A 23,940-nucleotide genomic window follows, 5' to 3' on the forward strand; every position below is an offset into this window, starting at 1 on the left:
AAAGGGCGTTTCCAGAGTATTGCTATCTGTGCAGGGAGAAGGGGATGTTATCCACGTTGGCATACACTGTGGCTCACAGAGTGCGCTTCCTCGCCCTCGTTGTAGTTGGATAAGGCCTAGCATGGCTGATTGCTCCAGATTTCTGTTCAGATATCATTTTCTGTGTGTGCCACGAGTGAAAAAAGCGTAAGCATGTCTTTGTGTTTTGTGAAGTCACCTTTTGCAAACTAGAAACCCCCCTCTAAGGCCAACTTCAGTTCTCTTCAGCCTGTGCCTCTGACACTCTGCCCAGTCCCACTGACAGCTGCCCTGTGCAAAGAGCTGCAGACTGTTACTCTCGGCAGTACCCAGAGACACAAGAAATAAAGACTGTGCTATTCCTGTGTTCATAATAATGTCCCCGGTCTGCGGCTTCTGCCTTCTGTAATGCTATCTCAATGTGAAAATGTTCATTATTTTTTTTATCTGATTGCTTTACATAGTTTATCCTAAGAAAGTAACCATGAGTTTGTGGTTTTTGTTTTGTTTTTGCAGTTTTATTTAAAATAGAGGAAAGTTTTAAATAACCAATACACTTAGCAATAAAAGTTCAGTTTTATAGAAATTGGCACATCTATATTGTGTAATACCAATGACACAGAATTGGAGTATTTAAATATGGCATCTCCCATGGATATTAAGTTTAAAGGCTTACTGTGTTTTTATTCATGTATGTTTGTGTGTATGTGTGTAAACATCCTCATAGATCAGAACACTATGTTGGACCTCTGGAGCTGGAGTTACAGGGGACTGTGGACTGTCAGACATGGGTACTGGGCACCAAACTCAGGTCCTCTGGAAGAGCATTAAGTACTCTTAACCACTTAACCATCTCTCTAGCCCCAAAATTAACCTTAAACTGATAAAAGAACTCTAAGATAGTATGTCTTATAAAGTCTCATAAAGCCAAAAATGCTGAGTAGGAAAAAGTTAGGCCAGATGTGAATTGAGGTTAACTCTAAATGTTGTGCCTTGCATATTTTTCGTTTTCTTCAATGAACATGTGTTCTTTTAGAGTAAAGAAAGATTGGCTCACATTGAGAAAATAAAGTCTGTCCGGCCACTTATGAGGCTGGAGTAACAGAGCCTAGAGCCGGCTACCAAGTCACAGGAAGCGGTGTTTCTCTCCCTGTAGATGCTGCAGCTGTAAAATGTCATTATGGTCCCCAGTTCTTGAGTTTCCTTAATCACTAAGAACTTATTTCAAAATTCAGATTATCAGAAACTTGACTGGAGTTGTCAGTAGGAAGGATGTACCCTGACTCTGACTGGGGGTCCAGGTCAGTCTCACACATGGAAACCCCTTCACCTTCAGTGTATGATTGCGATGCAGGGCTTCAGCCAACAGGATTTCTGCACAAAGCAGACCACAGCTAGTTTGCTTTTTTTTTTTTTAATTTTTGGTTCCAGAGGAAATGGGACCCTGATCCCTCCAAAGATGCCTACATTGTAAAGCCATTGAGCCTATCAGATGATGCTCCGTTAAAATTTTACAGGACTTCATCTTCCCCATCCAGACCCCCAACGGTTCTCTAGCCAATTGTAGTTAGAGAGTCTGGGGACCTCAGGACTAAATATCTTTTTAATTAGGAAAAAGTATGGCTACTTTAAAATCTTTATGCATCTCTCTCTCTCTCTCTCTCTCTCTCCACACACACGCACACGCACACGCACACACACACACACACACACACACATCCTAGGTAGTATACATCTGAAGAGTCAGCGATGGCGGTGAGGACCAACAGAAATGATTGACAGTTACTGGACTCTCACCTGGGATAGGCACTATTCCAAATGTTATAACCCATCATCCAACTTAGCCTACACAACAGCTCTAAAAGACAGAACTCCCAATGCAATTTAGATACTTTGAATAATTTTGCCAGAGTGATACGGTATGTCTTAGAAGCGGGGCTTGAACACGGCACGGCATGTGTTCAAGCTCACATTTTTAAGCATCCTGATCCTGTTCTAAATCATTCAGTAAATTCTATTAGGGCTGTGGATATGATAGAGAGCGTCAGTTTGGCTGGCTGAAGTCGCCATGGATTTTTCTCTCACATGTTTTAGTTGGAATCCTTCCAGCATGCTAGCGATCCCTAGTTTTTGGCAATTCTGATAACATCTCTTTAAAAATGTTTAGATTTTCTTAAATGTTTGTATATACTATTCTATTCTTCATCCTTGTTAATTTTATTTATTATTAACTTACTTAATTTTTGAGACAAGTTCTCACTAAATAACCATGGCTGGCTTAGAACTCACTGTGTAGGCCAGGCTGGCTTCAAACTCACAAGATCCACCTGCCTCTGCCTTCCAAGTGCTGGGATTAAAGGTGTGCACCACCACACCTCGCTATATCCTTGGTAGTTTGAATATAAAATAGTATTTCTTTCTTTTTATTTTTAATTTTTTTTTTTGGTTTTTCGAGACAGGGTTTCTGTGTAGCTTTTGGAGCCTGTCCTAGAACTAGCTTTTGTAGATCAGACTGGCCTTGAACTCACAGAGATCTGCCTGCCTCTGCCTCCTGAGTGCTAGGATTAAAGGCGTGCGCCACCACTGCCCAGCTAAAATAGTATTTCAAACTATTTGATTTGCCAAATTATCTGCCACAAGCTAATGTCTGTTTCGTCTTCTATTGTCTTAAGACATTCCAGCATGTGTATGCCCAGAAAACTCAAAACTAGTACTTCTTTAAAGTCTTTAATGAATGAAACATGTGCCTCTCACACACAGAGATGGGGGGACTGAAACAGAAACAGAGAGAGATAGGGAGTGACAGGCTGACTGAGATTGCGGTTGGTATGTAGGTGACTTTGAAGTCAGCATTTAAGACTCCAGGCCTGCTGTAAACAGGTTAGAAGTGTGATAATCTGTAGGCTAAGCTTTGGAGCTCAGGACTTCTCAAGTGTTTCAGCTCAGTGGGAAGAGCTCATATATAACCAACCGGTTCTTAGTCTACTTATCCAAATTTAGTGATTAAAATGCAAGAGAGGTAAGGTGACTTCTCGAAGCAAGTGACATGTCTTTGACCTTACCTTGTCCATAACAGAAGAGAGATTGTAGGCGTGGTAATTGCTGGAGTTGGGAAGCAGGTATATTTGGGTCATGGCATTTCTCTTTAATTAAAGGAATTTTAAAATTTTTACTGCATTTACGTATTGTGCGTGTATGATGCACATATGTTACAGGGCATTTGTGGAGGTCAGCAGACAAGTTAGGGGAGTCGCCTCTCCCTCCACCAGGTTTGAGCCTAGAGCTTGTTAGGTTATCAGGCTTGGCGTCTTGGTGGCTTCACAGCAAGCCCCTTACCTCCTGCAGCATCTCACCAGCCCGCTCTTCTTAATTCTTGAGTTTACACTGTCATTTGGGGAAACACACCAACAATCTGTATAGGTCCAATCAAGGCAGTCTACAACTTTCTCTTGGTTCTGGAACCAGACTCACAGTGTGACCTTCCTCCTTGGGAGGAGGACGTCCTTGGGCTGCTGGTGTTTGAATAGCTCCTGGAGATCTGAGCGCCTGTGCTGTTCACAATAATCCAGCTTCACAGACCCATCACAGGTGGATATAAATAGTGAGGCAATAAGGCAGGTCTTCAGGCTGGAAGTGGTGTGAGGAGGGTTTAAAACCAGGCAACTGTAGCATTAAATCTCCCATAGAAGAAAACATCCTAAGTATCAGGGGAAATGGTCATGCCCTCAGTGTTTAAGAACTAAGGGGATTTGAACAGGTAACAGGAGGCCATTTTGTACAAGAGGGAGGAGCAAGAGGAGAGCGAGGTTGGGAGTCAGGACAGGAGTGTGCTGGGAGCCTATGGTCTGACTGGGCAGAGACTGTCCAGGGGGTGTGGAAGGCGGCAAAGTCTGGGAGTGCCGGCTGGCATCAAAAAGCCTTTGACAAGATAGGCGTAGACCTATACTGAATTTTAGAGAGGCGGGAGAACAGCGTGGTGCGTAAGTCAGGCAGTCAGCTGCCATTCTGGGTACAAGCAGTGGAACTGTGTATGGATTTCTTTTTTATGATTAAAAGAAGATAAATTCTTTTTATTGAGGCTGACAATCCTGACATGATAATAAACTTTTCTTTCTTTTTTTATTGATTTTACTGAGCTATACATTTTTCTCCTCTCCCCTCCCCTTCAACCCTCTCCCATGGTCCCCATGCTCCCAGTTTACTCAGGAGATTTTTTTTAAAATATTTATTCATTTATTATGCATTCAATATCTGCCTACATGTGTGCCTGCAGGCCAGAGAGGGCACCAGATCTCATTACAGATGGTTGTGAGCCACCATATGGTTGCTGGGAATTGAACTCAAGACCTTTGGAAGAGCAGGCAATGCTCTTAACCACTGAGCCATCTCTCCAGCCCCCTTACTCAGGAGATCTTGTCCTTTTCTACTTCCCATGTAGAATGTCTCTCTTAGGGTCCTCATTGTTGTCTAAATTCTCTGGGATCATGAATTGTCTGTACGGATTTCTTAATCCACTGGGCTTCACTGTCCACCTCTGTAGTGGAGGTGACTATATGGGGATATGAAGCCTAGGCCCACAGTGTGTGAATGTTAGCTCCTGTTCCCTGTCATTTTCACTCTTTACTCAGATGGTGTGCATTTCTTCAGTACCATCCCTGACTCATTTGTTCCAAAGCATGAATCACTAAGAACATCAAAAAAACCCAAGTTGTTCAGAATATTAGGTGTGCCCATTAAATGTTAAAGATATTAAGTCTTGCTAGTTTAGCTCATTAATATTCATTGAATCCCTACTGTATGTTTAGTACCTACCTGGGCCCAAGAGGAGAAAAACAGGCCTGTCTTCAGGGGGTTCATAATTAGATAGAAAAAAGATCCTGTCTTCTTCATAGGCAAAGCCATAATATTGTCTTGGGCTCAATAATGTGTTGTCAGTTTTTAGCCTTCCATGACTGGCACACAATGACTGGACACACCATTTTCACTTGTTTGTTCATAGCACTCTTGGAGGAAGTGTGAAATAGTAAATAACAGATACTGTCGGCAGGCAGAAGTGAGCTGGGATTTGGGAGAAGACAGATTTTAATGTGCATTTACATGTTACACAATAAGACTTTAAGGAAGGCTCGAGGCATGTTAGCTCTAATGAGGAAGATCTTTCAGTGGGAGATTGCCTGTTTGAAGGACCTGGCTGGGGTCTATCTTTCTATTGAGGGAGATGGTGCTGGTGGAGAACCGATACCCTGGAGGGAAGGTCAGGCGGGATGTGGCTACTCCTTTGAGGAAGGGATGGGGTGAACTAGAGGGGGAGGGTTTGTTTGTTTGCTTGTTTGCTGTGTACCCTGGCTATCCTGGGACTCACTCTGTAGACCAGGTTGGTCTCAAACTCCTGACCCACCTGCCTCTGCCTCCCCAGTGCTAAGATTAAAGGCCTGCGCCACCACCGCTCTAGTGCCCTGCTGGAGGGGGTGGGGTTGACAAAGGTGCTCAAATGGGTTTGAATGGGAGAGAAGGGCAGAGGTCGGAGACAGCCGGACTGCTGAACAAAGCAGCGACCACAGGTGAGGAGAAAGACATGACTGCAGAAGGAAGAATGGCAGAGGACAAGCCAGGGAATCTTTGCGATGGATGCTCGCTCATGGACCTGGTTCCAAAAAGAGCAGATTCAGAAGGATGATGACACTAGTGCAGAAATGGACACATAGCTTAGGGATCCCAGGAAGAGAGAGAAGAAAGGCAGGAACAGTTTAGAAAGTTTCTAAATTGACTCATAATTGTACCGTTTTAATACAACTGCCCTTCAGTCATTCCATGTGCCTTGTAGTAGCCCGGGTTCATTGGCACAGTTATATGTCTACAGTTATAAATGTGCAACCCTTGCATTGTAAGAATTAAAGTCTTCTAAGCATTTATTTGCAGTATATATGTATTTCACTTTTGACTGTCACCTATGACTGACTGTAGCCAGGCCTCTTTGATGTGTGTTTAGGCTTTTGCTATGTGTATGAGTGTAATTATAAAAACTACTGGCTGAATGCTTTCCCTGTAATCTGATATGCCCCAGCATGTCTTGAAGCAGAGGTTGTATCTGCCATTCCTGTGTGTCCGGAACATAGAAGAGATCACACACATGTTGAAAGCTTTTTTGATTTGTTCTCTTCCTTATAGAAGTCCCTACAGTAAGCACGTATATGATAGTTTAGCTTTTTTGTAAGTGGATGGGGGTTCCAGTCTGTTAAATTGTTTCCTTGTGGTCCACTTGAGAAGCACTGTGAGTGTGGACCCTGAGGCTATTTGAATTTGGATTGCAGCATACTGGGAGGTGTTTGCAGACACTCTAGAGTGCAGAGACAAGTCAGTGTGTTCTAGTACTAAGCTAAAACCCAGACGAAGTGAAGGACATGTCCGGAGAGTGGTAGTTTTCAGTAGTTCCAGGAGTGTGGAGGCTTCTTCTGAGCTCCTTCCTCATCCATTAACAACTAGCAGGACAAGTCACGTAAGGAGCCATTTTTGTACTTTGCCATAATTTGGAGGAATGACGGCAATTCCACCAGAAAACTATTATCCATAATGTTCCTAGCAAGGCTTCAATTTGGAAAATAGCCTGAATATGTATAATCAGCCTAGAGATATTCTCTATGTGTATGAAGTTCTCTCTCTCTAGCTCTCTCATTCTCTTTCTCTCTCTTTCTTCTTTCTTTCTTTCTTTTTCTTTTTCTTTTTTTGGTTTTCGAGACAGCGTTTCACAGTGTAGTCCTGGCTGTCCTGGAGCTCACTTTGTAGAGCAGGCTGATCTCAAACTCATAGAGATTAAATCCCCTAGTGCTGGGATTAAAGGTGTGCACCATCGCACCTGGCTATATTTGGATTTCTCAAAGAGGCCTCTTTAGTTGGGATGACCTTTGACACAGGCCACATACAGTTCACACACAATGTCTTATAATTAGCTTTTTTTTTTAAAAAAAAATTGCTCTGCTTCGCTGCACACGTGAGACAATCAGTGTGAGACTGATTTGATGGAGTGGGGATGTCACTGGAGACTTAAGCTCCACTTAGCACTTAGCGTGTGGCCATGTCTTTATGGTTCTTGAATGACGGAGGTGAACTGATGTCCCTATGTCCGACTGCATCCTGGCTTCACACAGGACCTTAATAAAAAGGCAAAGATGAGGCCAGGCGGTGATGGAGCATCCCTTTAATCCCAGCGCTCAGGAGGCAGAGGCAGGCAGATCTCTGTGAGTTCAGGCCAGCTTGGTCTACAGCGCGAGTTCCAGGACAGGCTCCACAGCTACAGAGAAACCCGGTCTTGAGAAAAGAAAAACAAAAGGCGAAGATGAACTGTGTCCGGGCTTCTCTGCGAAGGCTTTCTGGAGTGCTGCCCTTGTCAGCTGTGCTGCCCCCTCTCTAAACACCGTCTGTTCCCAGAGACGGTGGTAGCTGCCAGTGTCTGCCACAGTCCAGAGGTGACAGGGTGTCAGTACTCATACCAGCTCGCCTTTGCAATTGTGGGAATCGGACTTGAGGGTAGCCGAAGAAGGAAAGACGCAAATGTGTGAGGAGTCTGCAAATAGCTTTAATTTTGATGAGGTGAAAAGTTGAAGATCCTTCTGTCTTAGCCACCAGGCTTGTACAAAGTTAGTGCCTAAAGTAGGAACTAATACTAAATAGCTTTATTGTGGAAAGCCTCCAAACAAAATGATAGAGGATATTAGACCCTCAGGACAGATCAGTTTTGTTAGGAAATTTCTGCTAGAGTTTTAAGAACTTCATTTCTAAGCCAGATGTGGCCGTGCACGCCTTTAGTCCCAGCACTCAACACAGAGAGGCCAGTGAGGCCAGCCTGGTCTACGCGTTGAGTTCCAGGATAGCCAGGGATATATAGTGAAACCTTATCTCAAAACAAAGCCCAATTAAATACACTCAATAAAGCCCTAGGCTTCCACCTGTTATCTATCATGGAAACTGTTTTGTATTTTCTCTGAAGGTCGTTCTCTCAGACACACACACACACACACACACACACACACACACACACACCCTGTGTTCTAAGCTGATGTTTCTTGGCTCTCCATTCATGATAAGCACCAAGGCGGCTTCAGGAAAATATCTGTGCCAGACTTCCGCAGCAGATGCCCTGCTGAGCCCTGGTGAGACGTGGTGAGGAAATCCACCAGGACTGGGCCACATGGCTGGAGGGGTTGAACCAGCCACAGACTGCACTTAGGGAAGGCCCTCCTGCTCGTCTGGTCTGTCCTTTCTATCTCAGTCAGTGCCCGAGGCTGCTGAGCGCTGGAAAAGTGGCCGAAGAGCTTTGCTTTATATTCTTTTCTCTTTTTTCTTTTTCCTCTTCCTTCCTTCCTTCCTTCCTTCCTTCCTTCCTTCCTTCCTTCCTTCCTTCCTTCCTTCCTTCCTTCCTTTCTGTTTATTTTTTGATAATACAAGGGATGGAATGTGGGACTAGTATGTGTGATATAAGAGCTCCAACATTGAGCTATAGCCCTAACCCTAAGATTTTAATTTAATTAAACTTAATAGCTCCATGGATATCGTGACCAACCTCCTGGAAAATGAAAACTTAAGCGGCAGACCTGATTGTCTTAGTTACTGGGAAAGAAGGCTGAATGGAGGAGTTTAGCACGGCCCTGAGAATGTGTTTGCAGCCATGGGCAGGTAGTGACTTCCCGTCAGGACAGAGTGACTCTTAAGGTACAGCCTCAGAAATGACGAGCAGGGGGCACATTGCCTGACCTCTGCTAGGTGCTCCATGCATTTGGGTTGTTTGGATGAGTCCTCGGGCCTCGTAGCCCCTGTGCCAAGTTTGGTTAGCATCAGCAACCAAAGGTGTCAGATAACTAAAGGTGTCTCTGAAGGTAGCATTTTCTTGGTATTGAATCTTTTCTTTCTCTCTTTTAAAATCAGGTATCAAATTGTAGTGGAAATAATCCAGGCAACTACAATTAGCAGCTTCCCTCAGCTGAAGAGGCACAAGGGTAAGAATAATCGTGTTTTCTCCCAGTATGCCAAGGCCCTCAGTCCACCCCGAGCCCCCTCTCCTCTCAGTGTTTTGACAAATGTGAAACATTCCGCTGACTTATATTTAAGTAATTCGACTCTGTTAAAGCAATGGTCTAATATCATTAAAGAAAGCAAAAGTAATTTCATCCTGATAAAAATCTGTCTTTTCTTTGTGTGTGCGTCTTATGTGTATGTTCATGTGTGTATAGGGTTCTGTGTGTGCACATACATGTTGAGGCCCGAGGACAACTCTGAGCGTCATTAGGCACTTTCTACCTTCAGGGCAAGGTGAGGGTGGAAGGGTCTTCTTCCCGCTTGGGACCTACCAAGCTGGCTAGTAGGCCGGTGTGGCCCCAGGGTCTGCTTGTCTCCACCCTCTTAGTGATGAAATTTCATGCCCAGACCACCAGCCCCAACATTGTTTTATGTGGGTTCCAGGAGTCAGACTTAGTGTTTGTGCTTTCACGGTGATTACTTGACTGTCTTACGCCAATAAGATGCAGCCGTGGCCACAATCTCAGAAGGCTTCAATCAGAGCATGTGCAGTTTCTCTTCTGGTTTTAACTGAGCCTGAGTTGGTGTCAACTTCTCATAGTCAGTGTGATCTCCAGTAATGTTTCTGTTTGAGTTGTGCTCTTGGTAGCATTTAAGTGATCCTCGGAGGTTAGTGTTTCCATGGCTCACTTAGCCTTTGCCGACAGGTGAGTGCTTGGATTGTTAAGAGTTTTCTTCTTTTACACTTTTAGACTTTTTTTAAACTTCCTTTTTATTCTTTGTGTCTTTCACATCATGCATCTTGATCCCATTCATCTTCCCGTCCCTTCATATCTGCCCTCTGCCCTTGCATCCTCCCCCCTCCAAATAAAATAAAACAAAATTTAAGTGGGGGAAAAAAGAAGAAAAAAAGGAAAAAGCAAAAAATTTCATCATAAAAGCTATAGTGTGACACAGTGAGTCACACAGTAAGCCTTTTATCCATATATCTTTACTTGCAAGTGTGCTTTGCAAGGAATCATTGGTCTGGTTCAATACCCCTGGTTTCTGCTACACTGTCGATGCTGGGCCCTCACTGGGACTCCTTGGATGTCCTGTTATTGCCCCGTGTCGTGGAGGTCCTGCAGCTTTGGGTCTGCAGGATGAGCATCTTCACATGCTCCAGCACATCGCAGGTGGGGTGGATGTTGGCGTGGTTGCAGGGTTGGTCAGCCCGCCATCTCTCCTCTATTCCCACCACCAGGGTGAGCTCTCCGGCATGGTCCTGGCTAGTTCAGCCCTTGCTGGATTGAGCTGGTTCTGCTTTCATGCCCTTAGGGTTTGCTCTCCCACACCTAAATCACCAAGGCCAGCTCTGCTATGTTGACCCAGGATCGGAGCAAGGGCTACTCTCCCAATTTCTGCACCTGGTAAGGGACAAGGACAGCTCTTCCACACTTATGACCTTTTTACCCGTTTTATTTATTCTTTGTGGCAGGGGTGGCACTTTCCTGAGTATTGCAGTTGGTAAAGGGGAGCACCAGCTCCCTCACCTGCTGGAGGTGGTAGGGGCGAGGAGGGAGGCATCTTTCCCTTACCCCCACCACTACAGCACAGAGGAGGGCGGCAGTACCAGCCATGCCCCCCTCATGCTCCCTGTCTACAGGGTCAGCTCTATTGTGCTGCTCAGGTGAGGTGTAGGACCCTCTCCAGAGTGCTTAAACCATGAAGAACACAACCAGTTCTCCTTAGTGGTGCAGCCAGGGAGGGGCGGGGCCAGCTCTGCACAGACCTAGTGATATCAGGAGCCAGGGACATCAGCATAGACAGCAGCTGTATCAACACCACGAACCCAGCCATGGACTCCTGCCTCGGCCCAGACCCAGACACCACCTCAGCCTGCCCCTCACCACTTTCATCTCTTCAGATCTGCCTTTGTCCACAGGACATGAACCATTCTGTCTCTCTCTCTCCCATCTCCTCAGATACAGACAGGTACCATTCTGTCTTTCTCTCCCATACCACACCATACATTTGCTCATCATAGTAGTGCTCAACTACCAGACCACCCTGGGCCTGTGTGTGGGTCTCCTAGTTCGGCTCAGTCTGTCATGGTGCTGGGCAGGACCATGCTCTCCTGTGTTTTAGGTTGCTAAAGCCCAAATATATATGCTCTATCTTTTTGCCTGTTTGTTTTTCTTCAAATGAAGTAGGGTTCTTACCCAGACTTGCCCTGAGGAAGGATTGGATATGAGATGGCTTTTAACTCCTTGTAGCTTGCCTGTTCCTCATACATTCCCACTCCCCCCTTAGATATGTGAAGTTGGAGGACATGTTAATATCATCAGCATTGAATTTGCTGTAGATCGGAAAACTTCACTTTTACCTGGAGGAATAGACTTCCCATAAAAATCCTCAGATCTGCTCAAATTCCTGCCAAGTAATAGTGTGTCGAAAGAACGGATAAGAGTTGTGACAGGAACTTTAAAACATGCTGTTGTGCCAAGTTTCTAGTTAGCCCAAGGACAAAGAGAAGCTTGAGGACTGTGGTCTGTCCCCTCCAGTCCCTCGGAAAGTCGGAGCTATGTGCAGGGGAAGAAAGGAAGGTGCAGATGAGGAAGAGAATCTGGCTCTGAACCCAGTTCCCAAGGAAGACCATACATATCCTGCCTTGGAAATCTTGTTGAGTACCTCTTTGGTGATAGCAAGTAGTGTGAAGCAAGAGGCTTCTTACCTACCGAACCGGGCAGAAGTCAAACAGTAAAAACCCCGAATATTTCAGAAGGTGCTACGTGCTTTGGCGAACAGTGTGCCTCTGTGGGCAGTGAGTTAGGCTGGCAGGAGATCTGTTTCAGCTAGGGAATGGCTGGTTTTGTCTTTGGTAGTAGCATGAGTTGACCTTACCTGCATGGTGCTCTGTGAGCATTGGCCGGGGACTTGAGAGTGTCTCCTGAGCGAGGGACAAGCGTAGCCCTGGAGTCTGAAGCTTGGAGATCTATTGGTGGAAGCTGCTGTTGATTGAAAGAGAGGCTGGAGGAAAGCAGCCAGGCATGAACTCACGAAGATGCAGTCAAGAAGGGCCATGTCTGGGCTGAGGGACTCGAGCTCTGCTCCAAATGAGGAAGCCTGTGACAATGGAACCTGGGAAAAGATGGGCAGTGGCCCTCTCCTTATTCTCTTTGTTCTTGCAGGGAAGATGCTTTACTGCCAGGCAGTTTAAAGAGTGTAGCAGATTAGGGTTTTTCTCACTGCCCTTATCTTTCCTGTGATTTTCCCCATTGGCATAAGTTTCGTCAGGAAAACACTTTCTCGCTGGGTTATTGCAGCTCCAGGTTGCACTGCTGAGAGAACCATGATGAACTCCTCCCCGCCAAACCACCCACCACCTTTGCTCCATACCAGCCTAGATGGAAGGAAGCTCTGTGCCCAGGGTATCCATGTTGTATGCACTATCTACCTGTTAGTTACTTAGTAACTACCTTAGCTACTTAGCTACTTACATTGACTGTGCATTTGTTCATGTAACTCAAAGAGTAACAATGATGACAGTTTTAGTACAGTGTTTTGTTTTAATGTGTCTAGTTCACTATTGTCTTGCTTTGCCTAGCATTTAAATTAAGTTTAGTAATTGTTTGGAATGTAAGGATAAAAGCACAATGTTTAGAAGTTTTGGTTCTATATGAGTCTTCAGGTATCCACTGGGGATTTAGAAGATCCTCATCACAGATAAGAGGGGACTGTTGTAGATGGCCGTCTTCCGCGTGTTTTACATTGTCCTTCCTTAGCATTTGTTCTTTCTTGTCTAAATGTGGTTTTATAAATATGGCATTTATTCTGGGTTAGAGCCCACCTTGATGATGCATGACCTTATCTTAATTCAGAGGCAACAACAAATAGTAAACTGATGCTTAAAAATTAAAAACTTAGTGTGCCAAAAAAGAAATGAAAAGAAATCAAGAAAATGAAAAGAAGCAAGGCATGGTACCATAGATTTTAATCTCAACATTCAGAAGGCAGAGGCAGGTAGATCTCTATGAGCCTGAGGCCAGCCTGGTCTATGCCAAGAGTCCTAGGCTACCAAGGGCTACATAGTGAGACCCTGCCTCCAAAAAAAAAAAATAAGTGAAATATGAAGAAAGAAGAAGATGAAAAGAGAACGCAGAAGGGAAGACAAAGGTTCGTACCCAAGTCCTGTGTTTGAGAAGGAACTTGTTCCCAGCGTCCACAGAGCTCTTACAGCAAAGCCATCGGAGCACACGTGACCCAGCAGAAAAATGTGCAGAGTGCTTGAGAGGATGTGTCTACGAAGATGTCCAAATGGGCAGGACATGTGAAAGCAGTATCCTTAAAGATAGATAAATGCAAATCAACACTAACGTGAGTACCATTCCATACCTCCTAGAGTCGCTAAAATGGCATCAGACAGATAAAGTAGAGAAGCAGGAAACCTCGTTCAGCCCCTGTGGAAATGGAAAGTGAAGACAGCTTGACAGTTTTAAAGATTTTTATCATAGAATTACCCTGTGACCTGTCCTTTCCATTCCCAGGTATACACCGAAGGAAAAGTGCGGTTGTGTCTCCACACAAATTTGTACATTAACTAATTTCACACTACCATTATTTAAAACTCACAAAGAGTAGAGATAGCCTATGTGGCCACCAACAGTAGATAAAGTGTGGTGCATTCATATAATGGAATGTGATTCAGCAGTGAAATGGAGCAGACTTTGAAAGTATTGTAAAAGAAACTAGACACAAAAGGCCACAGATTGTACGACTCTGTTCACATGGGATGTGCAGAATCAGCCGATCAGGCAAACATAGGATCTTAGCTTCCTACGGCTAGTAGAGTGCCTGAAGCTGCATGAGAAAGGAGGGGCACATAGGAAACATTCCATATTATGATAGTAGTATCAGTTGCACAACTCTGAATTTATATTTTAGGAAACCATTGAATTGCATGCAACAAAAATAAATGTGTGAAATTTATCATGTATAAATTATATCAATAAAATATGTTAGCATTAGAATGTGTGGAGATTGAAACTTCACTGTGAACTATCTTAAGGTGCTGGCCAAGACCATAGAGGACACTGAAGACAGTTAGAAATTTCCAGCTCCCAACCCTTAATCCAGTAACTAAGCACAACAGCATGTAGGAGTGGCTAGCGTGGCCATTCCTCATGGCAGCTCTTGGGGCAGATGTTTCCCATTTAAGATTTGGTGTCTGTTCTGAATTCACAGTCCTCCTTGTCCAGCTTGGCTTTTAACTCAGGGCTCCATGCTTCTACTTACCCAGAATTGGCTTGATTACAAGCCAGGGGGGTTTTGTGGCCTACGTGGAGTTGGAGTGAGGGAATCACCGAAGTCAGGCAGAGCCCTGGAGACTTACGTGCTTACGAGATCCTTCCAGCCCTTCAGTACAGATGAGTACCAAGATATAGGGGTGTATCAGACAGGCCTGTAGAGGAGAGGCCTGGGACGGTGTCTCTGGGACTCATGCTTGGCTTCTGAGCAAGGCAGTGACATTGTGTGTGACAAGGAGGAGATCTGTGTAGCAAACTTAGAATCAATGAATGGTTTGTGTCTGGTTTAGTTTACTCAACAGACTGTCTTCCCCTAGACTTTATTCACTGAAATATGGACAAGTCTATACTGCTTGGATTTTCCTCATTTCTTATATTAAGTTCTTATTGCTCTTGGGATTGGAGGAGGTTGACAGACACTGGCTAATTTCCAGGATCTGTCGCCAGTCTTCAGTCTCTTTGACCATTGGGGAGTATTGGACATTGTTGATCCCATGTAGAGTTCCCTTCAGAAGTCCTGATGATTTGGAAATCTATACAGACTGTGTGATGTGTCTCAGACTATTTCCAATGCTTGTATCCCCTTCTTTTGACTTGAGTGTCTGCCACTGTGTCTTCCGCTCTGCCTCCTCTCCTCACTGCACTCCCACCACAAGAGCCTCCTGGTCCCCGTGTTCATCTTACCTCCCGTGTCTAAGCAGTTACTCATACTCTGTTTCTTCTCCATGTGCCGCTGTCTTACTCCATTGCTCTTCCAGGACCTGCCCACGTATCTGTTATATTTAATATCTACTCTCTCTTATCTAAGCCAACGCGACTTCTCTGATTCTGGGTAGTTAGGAGAGCCCTCAAGATTGTGTAAGATGTTCATATCAGCAGAGACTGCCCAGGAATCACTAGAAATGGGTCTCTCTCTACTCAGCAAGCATTGCTTGAATGCCATTTGTATTAGGTTCGGAAGTTCAATGAGTAAAATTGTCCCTGAACTAGAGGTCATAGTCTAGTGATCAATGCAGCAGTGCTTACATTATTCAGAATATAGTTATGTCACGGATGTGTGGAATGGTCAACCTGGAACCGAGGTTAAGGAGTAATGTCCCTTAAGAGTAACACTGAGCGGAGCCTTGAAGGTTGAGTATCTCTCAGTCCCATTGGGTCGTATGAGGCAGATAGGAGTAAATGGTCCCCATGCACATAGTCAAAAAGAATGGTGGGACAGCCCCAGTGTTCAGCCTATGTATGGTAAACTCTGTGGTGGTGCTTGGCATGCAATGGAGAGGTGAGTTCTGATGGGTAGATAAGGGCCAGACCTAAGATGTCTTGACACCACCCTAATAAGTTTGGGCTTAATGGTGTAGAGCCGCGGTTTTCAAATGGCAGTCTGTGCTGCATTCACTGGAAGACTGGAATGCAGGTGACTTCCCTGCTCCAAAGTTCCGGGCCCTGCAGATCTGTTTGAGTCCCAGGACTTGGCATTCTTCTATGTCCTTCAGGTGCTGCTGCTGCTGCTGCTGCTGCTGCCCACATGCTGAGAAACCTCGCCATAGGTGAAGCAGCCACCTGCACATTTGTGCCTGCATCTTGGTGCCCAGCACTCAGCTCTCTATTTGTAATTAGTCGGCCGGAGTACTTGAGAAATATTTTTTCAAAATCTGCAGCCCAAATGTCAGCATTCTAGTGGTGATGGGACATAGGACACATACTACATCTTCCTGTGAATTGGCCCAGTATTGTCAGGCTTCTATTGTCAGGAGAAATTGTTAATAATTTCCCCTCTGCTGTTCTGAATCCTGAAATGTTAGTAAGTTTTTTCCGCTGACTCCAGCAAACGACAAGAAGTTGATCTGCGTAGACTGGAATGTTGTGCATAAATATTACATGTGAAGAGAGGTGCAACCAGTGAAGATCAGGCTTCTTGCCTTCATGTTCACTTGCTAAACTGAACCTTCAGAATGTAATTTAACAGCTTCAAAGTTGAATATATCAAACAGAACTGCAGAACTATAGACTATATCATGTATGTATATATTATACATACATACCTACATACACAGTGTCGCTTGCTAATAACAGTCACGATAATCTTTATTGCAACTTGCTGTTAAACGTATTATGCTGCTTCTTCGTCCAGTCTGTGGCTTAGAGCTGCCTGAAAGAAGGGTCCCGTCTGTGGGCGGTGCTGGACTGGCGGTGATCCTTTCTAATGCTTTACCGTGGTCTGATGTCCTAGCATCACAGCAGAGAGATGCAGGAGCTTCCTGATCTCTAGGTGACCTCACCTTACAGAAGACTTCCTGGTCTTTATGTATTTTTAAAGGTTTATCATTTTTATTGTTTGTATATGCTTGAGTGCCTGTGTTACGTGTGCATCAGATCCCCTGGTACTGGAGTTCGTAGATGGCAGACTACCTGATGTAGACGCTAGGAACTGAATTCAGGTCTTCTGCAAGAACTTGTTGCTCCTCACTACTGAGCTACCTCTCTAGATCCTGAGGTTTAAATGTTATAGCCCCCGAATTAGTCTGTTGAAATGTCATTGCCAATGAGAGGACAGGGCCTCCGGGGCACGGGAGATGGCTCACTTAGTAAAGTGCGTGTATGGGTTCCATCCCCAGGACCTGTATAAGAGCCAGGAGTGGCTGACCACACCCCTAATTCCATACTGAGGAGGCGAAGGCAGAAGGACTCCTGGGGCCTGCCTAATTGCCAGCCATTCTAACTGAGTCAGTGAGGTTCAGGTTCAGGTTCTTGTTTCAGAAAATAATGTGAGAGTGATTGAGGAGCCACCACGTGTTGATTTCTGCTCCGTCTCTATGTGCACGTGTGTTCACACCCAGACATACACCACCACCTCTCCCCACAAAAAAAAGATGATCGGGTCTCTGGAAGGAAAGTAGGGCATGATGAAGGAGGCTCTGGTAGCTACCCCGCCCCTTCCTCCATGTGAGGACAGGAGACAGTGTGACAGCACCTCGGTCTTGGCCATTATAGCCTGCAGAAGGGGAGGGTAAATTGCTATGGCACTGTGTTGTAACAGCCTGGCTGGACTAATGTAAGACGTTGGGCCATTGACCTGTTCTTGCTTTTAGGGGCTCTAGCCTAGGGTGAGTACCGTCTGCAGTCCAGAGTTACCTGTAGCATGAATTCTAATTGGTCTTAATAATAAAAACTCAGAGTCAGATATTAGGGGGTGAAAGCTGAAGGGTCAGAGAAGCAGAGCAGCAGCCACTGGAGTTCTTACCTCTACCAATGCTCAGACCAAAGGGGCGATCCTGTCCTCAGACAGCATCCTCAGACTGCACTGAGCTCCTGTCTCCTCCCGCCTTATATTCCTCTCTCTGCCCAGCCATATCACTCCTGTCTCCACCTCCCTAGTGCGCTGGGATTAAAAGCTTGTGATTCCCAAGTGCTGGGATCACCTTTGTGTGAGCTCCGTTTCTCTTTTAGACTGGATAAATTTTGTGTAGCCAAGGGTGGTCTTGAACTAACAGAGATTCCTCTTCCTCTGTCTCCTGAGTCCTGGGATTAAAGTGTGTGTGCCACCACTGCCTGGCCTCTAGTGGCTTAGGTCTGCACTATGATCTTCAGGCAAGCTTTATTTGTTTAAATGCAAACAAAATATCACCACAGTTACCACCTTCCCTCCTCCATCCTTGACCTTGAAGCAGGAGGGTTTGGATGCTTCTATTGCTCTCTTTGTATTCTCATGACACCTTCTTTTCATAATCACATCTCTTCCTGCTCCCCCCAAGACAGTATTTTCTAAAACCCACATCTTATAAAATGGAGTTGAGTCCAGGGATGTTAAACTGTTTCTCTGATTCGAACAAGTTGGTCACATACTTGAGTCAGAATTGGAGCCAGGTGTCCTGACTTTCTGTCATAGATTTTCTCCGCTACGCTGGTCATTCACCTGGGTCTTCGTCTTAACACGTGGAGGTTATGCTGCTCAGCCCTGTGTTCTGACTCTGGATCTTAGACCTGTCTACTCAACACACAGGCTGAGCGGCTAGCATGTGGGTTGAGTCGACATAATCTCTTTGGAAGGGCATCATGTGCATGTTGGACCCTAAACTGGAGGTAGCCACCCCAGCTACAGCACATGGGGTATTCAAGGGAGGAAAGGGCAGCTGCAAGCACCTTAGGGTGCGACTGTGCCAGGCCCTGTGGGCTCTGTTGTCTCTGCTATGGTGTGCGTGACTCTGCTGTTGGCTTGCAGTGTTTCTACTTCTGCCAAAAGCATGATCTCCACTGAAGTGGTAGGACACTTGACGCTATGACATCTCAGGTGGTAGCTTTGATGAGGTAATTCTGTTTGTTCTTTGCTCAAAAAGAACATAGCAGCCTCAAGTTGAAGAGGAAGGCAAACATTTTTAAGTTCCTAGGCAGCTTTAGTTTTCAGAGTTTGTGACAGTCAGTGGCTGCTGGGAAAGGCTGCTTCCTGGTAGTCATCTTGAACCTTGACTAAATCCTAAGTCAATATGTTCCTCAAACCCTCAGAGAAAAGGAGGTGGTAATGGGCTCTCCCTTCCTCCCTCCCTCCCTCCGTCCCTCTCTCCCTCCCCCCTCTCTCTCTGTATTTCAAAGCGAACATTTTTTTTTTTCTGAAAAATTAGCTTTTAAAAGTGTCTATGTATTTAGATAAACCCACATAGCATCTGGTATGTACAGACAGACTAATTTGAAGCCAACTACATTAGCTTTCTCACAGAGAGGAATTCCAAAATATTTTCCCCTTTTGGATCATTTCTGAGTTTGTCCTCTGGTGAGTGCTACTGTTAGCCAACACAGGATAATTCAGAAGCCACTTTTGAAATCGGGCGATGGCAGCGTCTCAGATCACAAATGGGAAGACATCCATGGTGTGCTCGGGCACCTGTCGACCTGCTCTCTACCTAGGACTGTGCGTACCAGAAAGCCACTCGTCTCCCGGCAGGAAGCATGTTTCTGATGCTGTCCCTGCCTCGGGACTATTTCATGCGTTGCATGCAGTGACTAAGTAGGATACGAAGAAAGTTGTGACTAGGCTGGGGAGCGACAGGTCTCCAGGGAAGATGTCTTAGTCTGCCCTTTGAGAGAAACCAAACATGGACCCTAACCAAATGCGTTGCAATTCATCTCCAAGGTGTGTTCTAACTCCTGCAAGTGTAGCTTCCATAGCCAGGGATTACTTCTGTGTGTTTAATGCAGTGGCCACCTCTGTCCCAGAATCATCAAGTACTTCTTGAGTTGATGAGTCAACTGTGTCAGACAAATGTGGTTGAAGGCCAGTAACAATATGGCAACATTCTGATGAGTACTGGTACTTTATCTAGCCAGCACACACAGAAAACGTATCCTAAATTATCCTAAGCAACAACCTTTTCTCTTGCTTGTGAGCCTCTATTTGGGTTAGGTTTTGGAAGGAATTTCTCTTTTCTCCTTAATGTGGCGCCCTCTGTAATCTGCATTCAAGACGATGTATTCATTATATACCCGATTGGTACTGAATGGTGCCGCTCTCCATCAGCCAAGGTCTGTGGGAGTCCAGGCTCCACTCTATAATAGACATCTCCATGGAGTAGTTGTTAACCCCCTAAAGTATGGATGCCTTGGGGGTACCTGGATGGTATGATGCACAGTGTTGCAAAACTCCAGGTCAGTGGCCTTTAATGATCTAGATTTGGAAGTCATAGAGTCCCTTACGCCATGGTTGTAAACCCACTCAATTCTAAGAGGAAGTATATGTCCTGCTTTCCAGAGGGAAAATGCTAGGGATGACAGACATGCAGAGGAGTATGTGAGATGGAAAATATTGGGGCCTCTTTTGGAGACTATCTACTCCATAGTCCAAAATTGAAATTATAATCTTCCCCAAATCCAGTTTTTCTCCAGTGTTCCTCATTCAGTAGTTGACCCCACGTTCTCCATTTGTGATTATAGCAAGGTTGTAGAAGCTACATTTAAAACCTATTTTATTCTTTTAATCCTGAGTAACTTGTCCTTTGGTTTGTTTGATGGGCACTGGCTCTGAAAAAGTCCTTAAATCCTCTGTTCTACCAATGCCACAAGCTGCCACTTCATTTCCTCCCAGGTCAGCCTTACTGAGACAGTCCTCAGTGGGCTTCCCTTCGGGCCAACAGTCTTCCACTGTCTAATCTGGTATATATGTACTGCTTCCTATGTAGTCTGGTAAAATTAAACGTATTTACTGCATATATCCTGGTTATTGTATGTCAGCCCAACATAGGTAGAGTCATTTTGGAAGACTGATTGAGAAAATGCCTCAGCAAATTGGCCTGTGAGCAAAACCACGATGTAGAGGGCCCAGCTCGCTATAGGTGGTCCCACCCCTGGGCTAGTGGTCCTGAGTACTCTAGGAAAGCAGACTGTGCAATCAGTGGAGAGCAAGCATTCCCTGTGGACTCTGATTCAGTTCCTCCTTGTCTTTGTTCGACAGTGGAAAGAAGTCCTGGTGGGTTACATTGCTTATGGTCATGGTGTTTTACCGCAGCAATAGGAAACCCTGAGACAGACCTGAGCGTGTATTTTTGGGAGAATTGTGGGAAAACTTTGGATCTTTGGACTAGAAAAGCCATTGATGCTCAGAGCCTAATGAGATGTGGGAACTGAGAAGACACTGCCGAGAGCAGCCAAACGATGGAGATCTGGGCTATGAAGTTTCAGGAGGACGTTTGAGGTCCCTTAAAGACACTGCTGGAGCTGTTTGATGTTTTAATTAAGAACCACTAAAGTGGAACCTTTGCTTTTCTGAGACGACCCATGCTAGTAAACCGGGGTAAAGAGTCAGCTGTGAAGGAAGAGACCGGTCCAGCGAGGGCGGAGGCTGCAGCTTATGCTGGCAGCCAAACTTGGTAATGGGCACTGATTTGAAGGTATCGAGGATCGGTGAGAGTGGATGAGGCTTGGCCCTATGTGGTAGGGCTAGAGTCCCCGAAGAGAGGCCAGGAGAGGCCACGGGTGAAGGTGCAGCCTTAGGTGCAGTAGAAGGCCCAGGATTGAAGGGTTGTGAAGAAAAGTTGAGGCTTGGGACTGTGGCAAGGTCAGAATCCCTCAGTAGACCTCTAGGAGAGGCTGGTAGTGAAGGTGTAGCCCAGATACAGCAGGATCCCTCAGTAGACCTCCAGGAGAGGCTGGTAGTGAAGGTGTAGCTCAGATACAGCAGGATCCCTCAATAGACCTCTAGGAGAGGCTGTTAGTGAAGATGTAGCCCAGATACAGCAGGATCCCTCAGTAGACCTCTAGGAGAGGCTATTAGTGAAGGTATAGCCCAGATACAGCAGGATCCCTCAGTAGACCTCCAGGAGAGGCTGGTAGTGAAGGTGTAGCCCAGCAGCAGGAGACCCCGGCACTTGGAGATGCCAGAACCCACGGGATGGCCACTGAGACAGCAACAGCCCTCAAGGGGAGCTGGCCTGAGCCTAGGTGACAAGCCATGTGTGCTGCTGGTGGCAGGCCCGAGAGGTGGAGCTAGCCACCAAGCCCTGTGGAGGCCAGAGGATCCTGTATGGCCAAACACTGAGTTCTTTACTCTGTTGAATTTTGATTTTGCTTTAATCGGCTTCTGCCTGAACCCTGTTTTTTTCCCTCTTGGAGTAAGAAAGGAAGTTTTATTTCACAGGAGCCTACGGACGAGAGACTGAACTTTTAAGACTGTTTTAGAATTTTACAAAGAGATGCAGGTGTTTTATTGCGACTATGCATATTTTAGAGAAACATTGTAATGTTAGAGAGATTTTGAATATTTTAAAGAGTCTTTGGGCTTTATAAGTATTTGAATTTATAAGACTGTGGTTTTACTGCTTAAAATATTTTCATATTGTGATATTGATATTCATGTAGGCTCTTGAGGATAAACAGGAAAGAAAAGGTTATGACTTAACAGTGATGTGGAATTATAAGGTGAAATAAACCCATTCCTCCCTGAGTTTCTTTCTATCCTGGTGTGCAGTCACAGCAGTAGAACCCCTAACCAAGAGGACAGCACACTTCTTAAAGCTACTGAAAGCTGTGCCGTTCTTTTGAATTGAAGAACGAAGTTCTTTGCAGATGCATTTGGATCTGGCTCCGTTTGCCTCTGTGATGCAGGCCCTAGAGCTGGGTTCTCTTTCCAGGCCCAGGGTTCTCACACGGGTCTTGCTAGTTCTTCTGCCTGCCATGTTCTATTCATTGCCCATGTTTACATGAATATAATTTCCTTAAGAAAGCCCAGGCTAGACCTTTGCCAAAGCACTTGAAGGTGTCTATATTTTCCTTTCTGCCCACACTCTTAATTGTTCATACTGTCTTTGTTTCTTTTCCTTGGTACACTCTAAAGTGTTCCATGGAATAAAACTACTGGTCTTAGATCTCAGAAGTCACACAGTGAACACTCAGTACATGCTCATAAGTGAATATGTGTAAGTATCCGTATACAGATCTTGCTTATTCCTATGCTCAAAGATCAATTTCTGAGTGTATATAGAGAGGTTTATAAACATTTTACACTTGAGTGTAAATCTATAAATGGTTGAATTTTGTGTCTGGGAACTCATACATGTTTATGATAAATTCTCATCTGTTGACTTTTCATCTATTGTTTAATATACAGCACATTAAAGCTGGATATAGTGGCTGATGCTTTTAATCTCAGCACTCAGGAGGCAGAGGCAGGTGGGTTTCTGTGCCAACCTGGCCTTTAGAGCAAGTTCCAGGCCAGTCTGGGCCACATAGTGAAATCCTGCCTCAAAAAATAAACTTTAAAAAAATTAAAATGCAGCACACCAGACACTGTTCTGGCTCAGAATTGTTGCAGCCTTTGTCTCCTGACTGACTACTGTCCCTCTTATTTAAGGTAAGGAGTCAGCTGCCATGAAAACTGATCTCTTGAGGGCCAGGAACATGAAAAGGTACATTAACCAGCTGACCGTGGCGAAGAAGCAGTGTGAGAAGAGGATCCGAGTCCTGGGAGGTCCTGCCTACGACCTGCAAGAGAATGGGGCCTTGGATGAAGGGGAAGGGCCTCAGAGCCAAAAGGTAGAGCTTGCAGCTTCTAGTTTGACCACATCAGTCTACTATAAACAGTGCAAATACATGCATATTATTTTACCACTTTAATGTTTTAGACACATTTCATCGCTACATTTCAGGCTCAGGTTGTTACTTTCATAAGTAAAAAGCTATGTTACTGGGTGTCCTTGAATTCTGTAAGTTGATGACAGGCGATGTATATATCCACGTATGTTCTGTATATATCCATGTATGTGTGCACGTGCCCGTGTATGTGTGCACATGCCTGGTGTATGTGTTTGTCACCCTTCTTTTCTCTACTCACCTCCACTTCAAGAGAAACATTTTGTTTGCAGAGCCTAAATCAAAGTCATCCAGTATCAACTAGACAAAAAGTGCCGCCTAAGAAGTAAAGACTGTTTCACTTAACGCTAGCCGAATTGCTATGAGCTCTTTCTTGGTACTTAGATAATGAGGCGGCATATTTGATTATCTCGCCCAAAGCCACTTAGATAGGATGAGGCAGAACTAGATAAAGACCAGATGGTGGTTGATTCACAAATCTCTGTGCTTTCTGACTAAACCATAAAGTGGTGGCTTTTGAGCCACATGTCTACTCATGGCCATTAAATCCTGTAGA

General features: G+C 45.0%; 1 protein-coding gene across 1 annotated transcript in view; it reads left to right on the forward strand.

Moving 5' to 3' along the window:
- The window catches only part of Snx25 (sorting nexin 25), a 116,075-nt gene that overhangs the window by 64,819 nt on the left and 27,316 nt on the right, over nt 1-23,940 (forward strand). The window contains 2 exon segments of the mRNA XM_085680272.2: nt 8,938-9,008; nt 23,146-23,327. Coding sequence (XP_085536398.2) covers nt 8,938-9,008; nt 23,146-23,327 — 253 coding nt within the window.

The sequence above is a fragment of the Myodes glareolus genome, chromosome 23 (assembly GCF_982192425.1).
Source record: "Myodes glareolus chromosome 23, mMyoGla1.1, whole genome shotgun sequence".
Lineage (NCBI taxonomy): Eukaryota > Metazoa > Chordata > Mammalia > Rodentia > Cricetidae > Myodes > Myodes glareolus.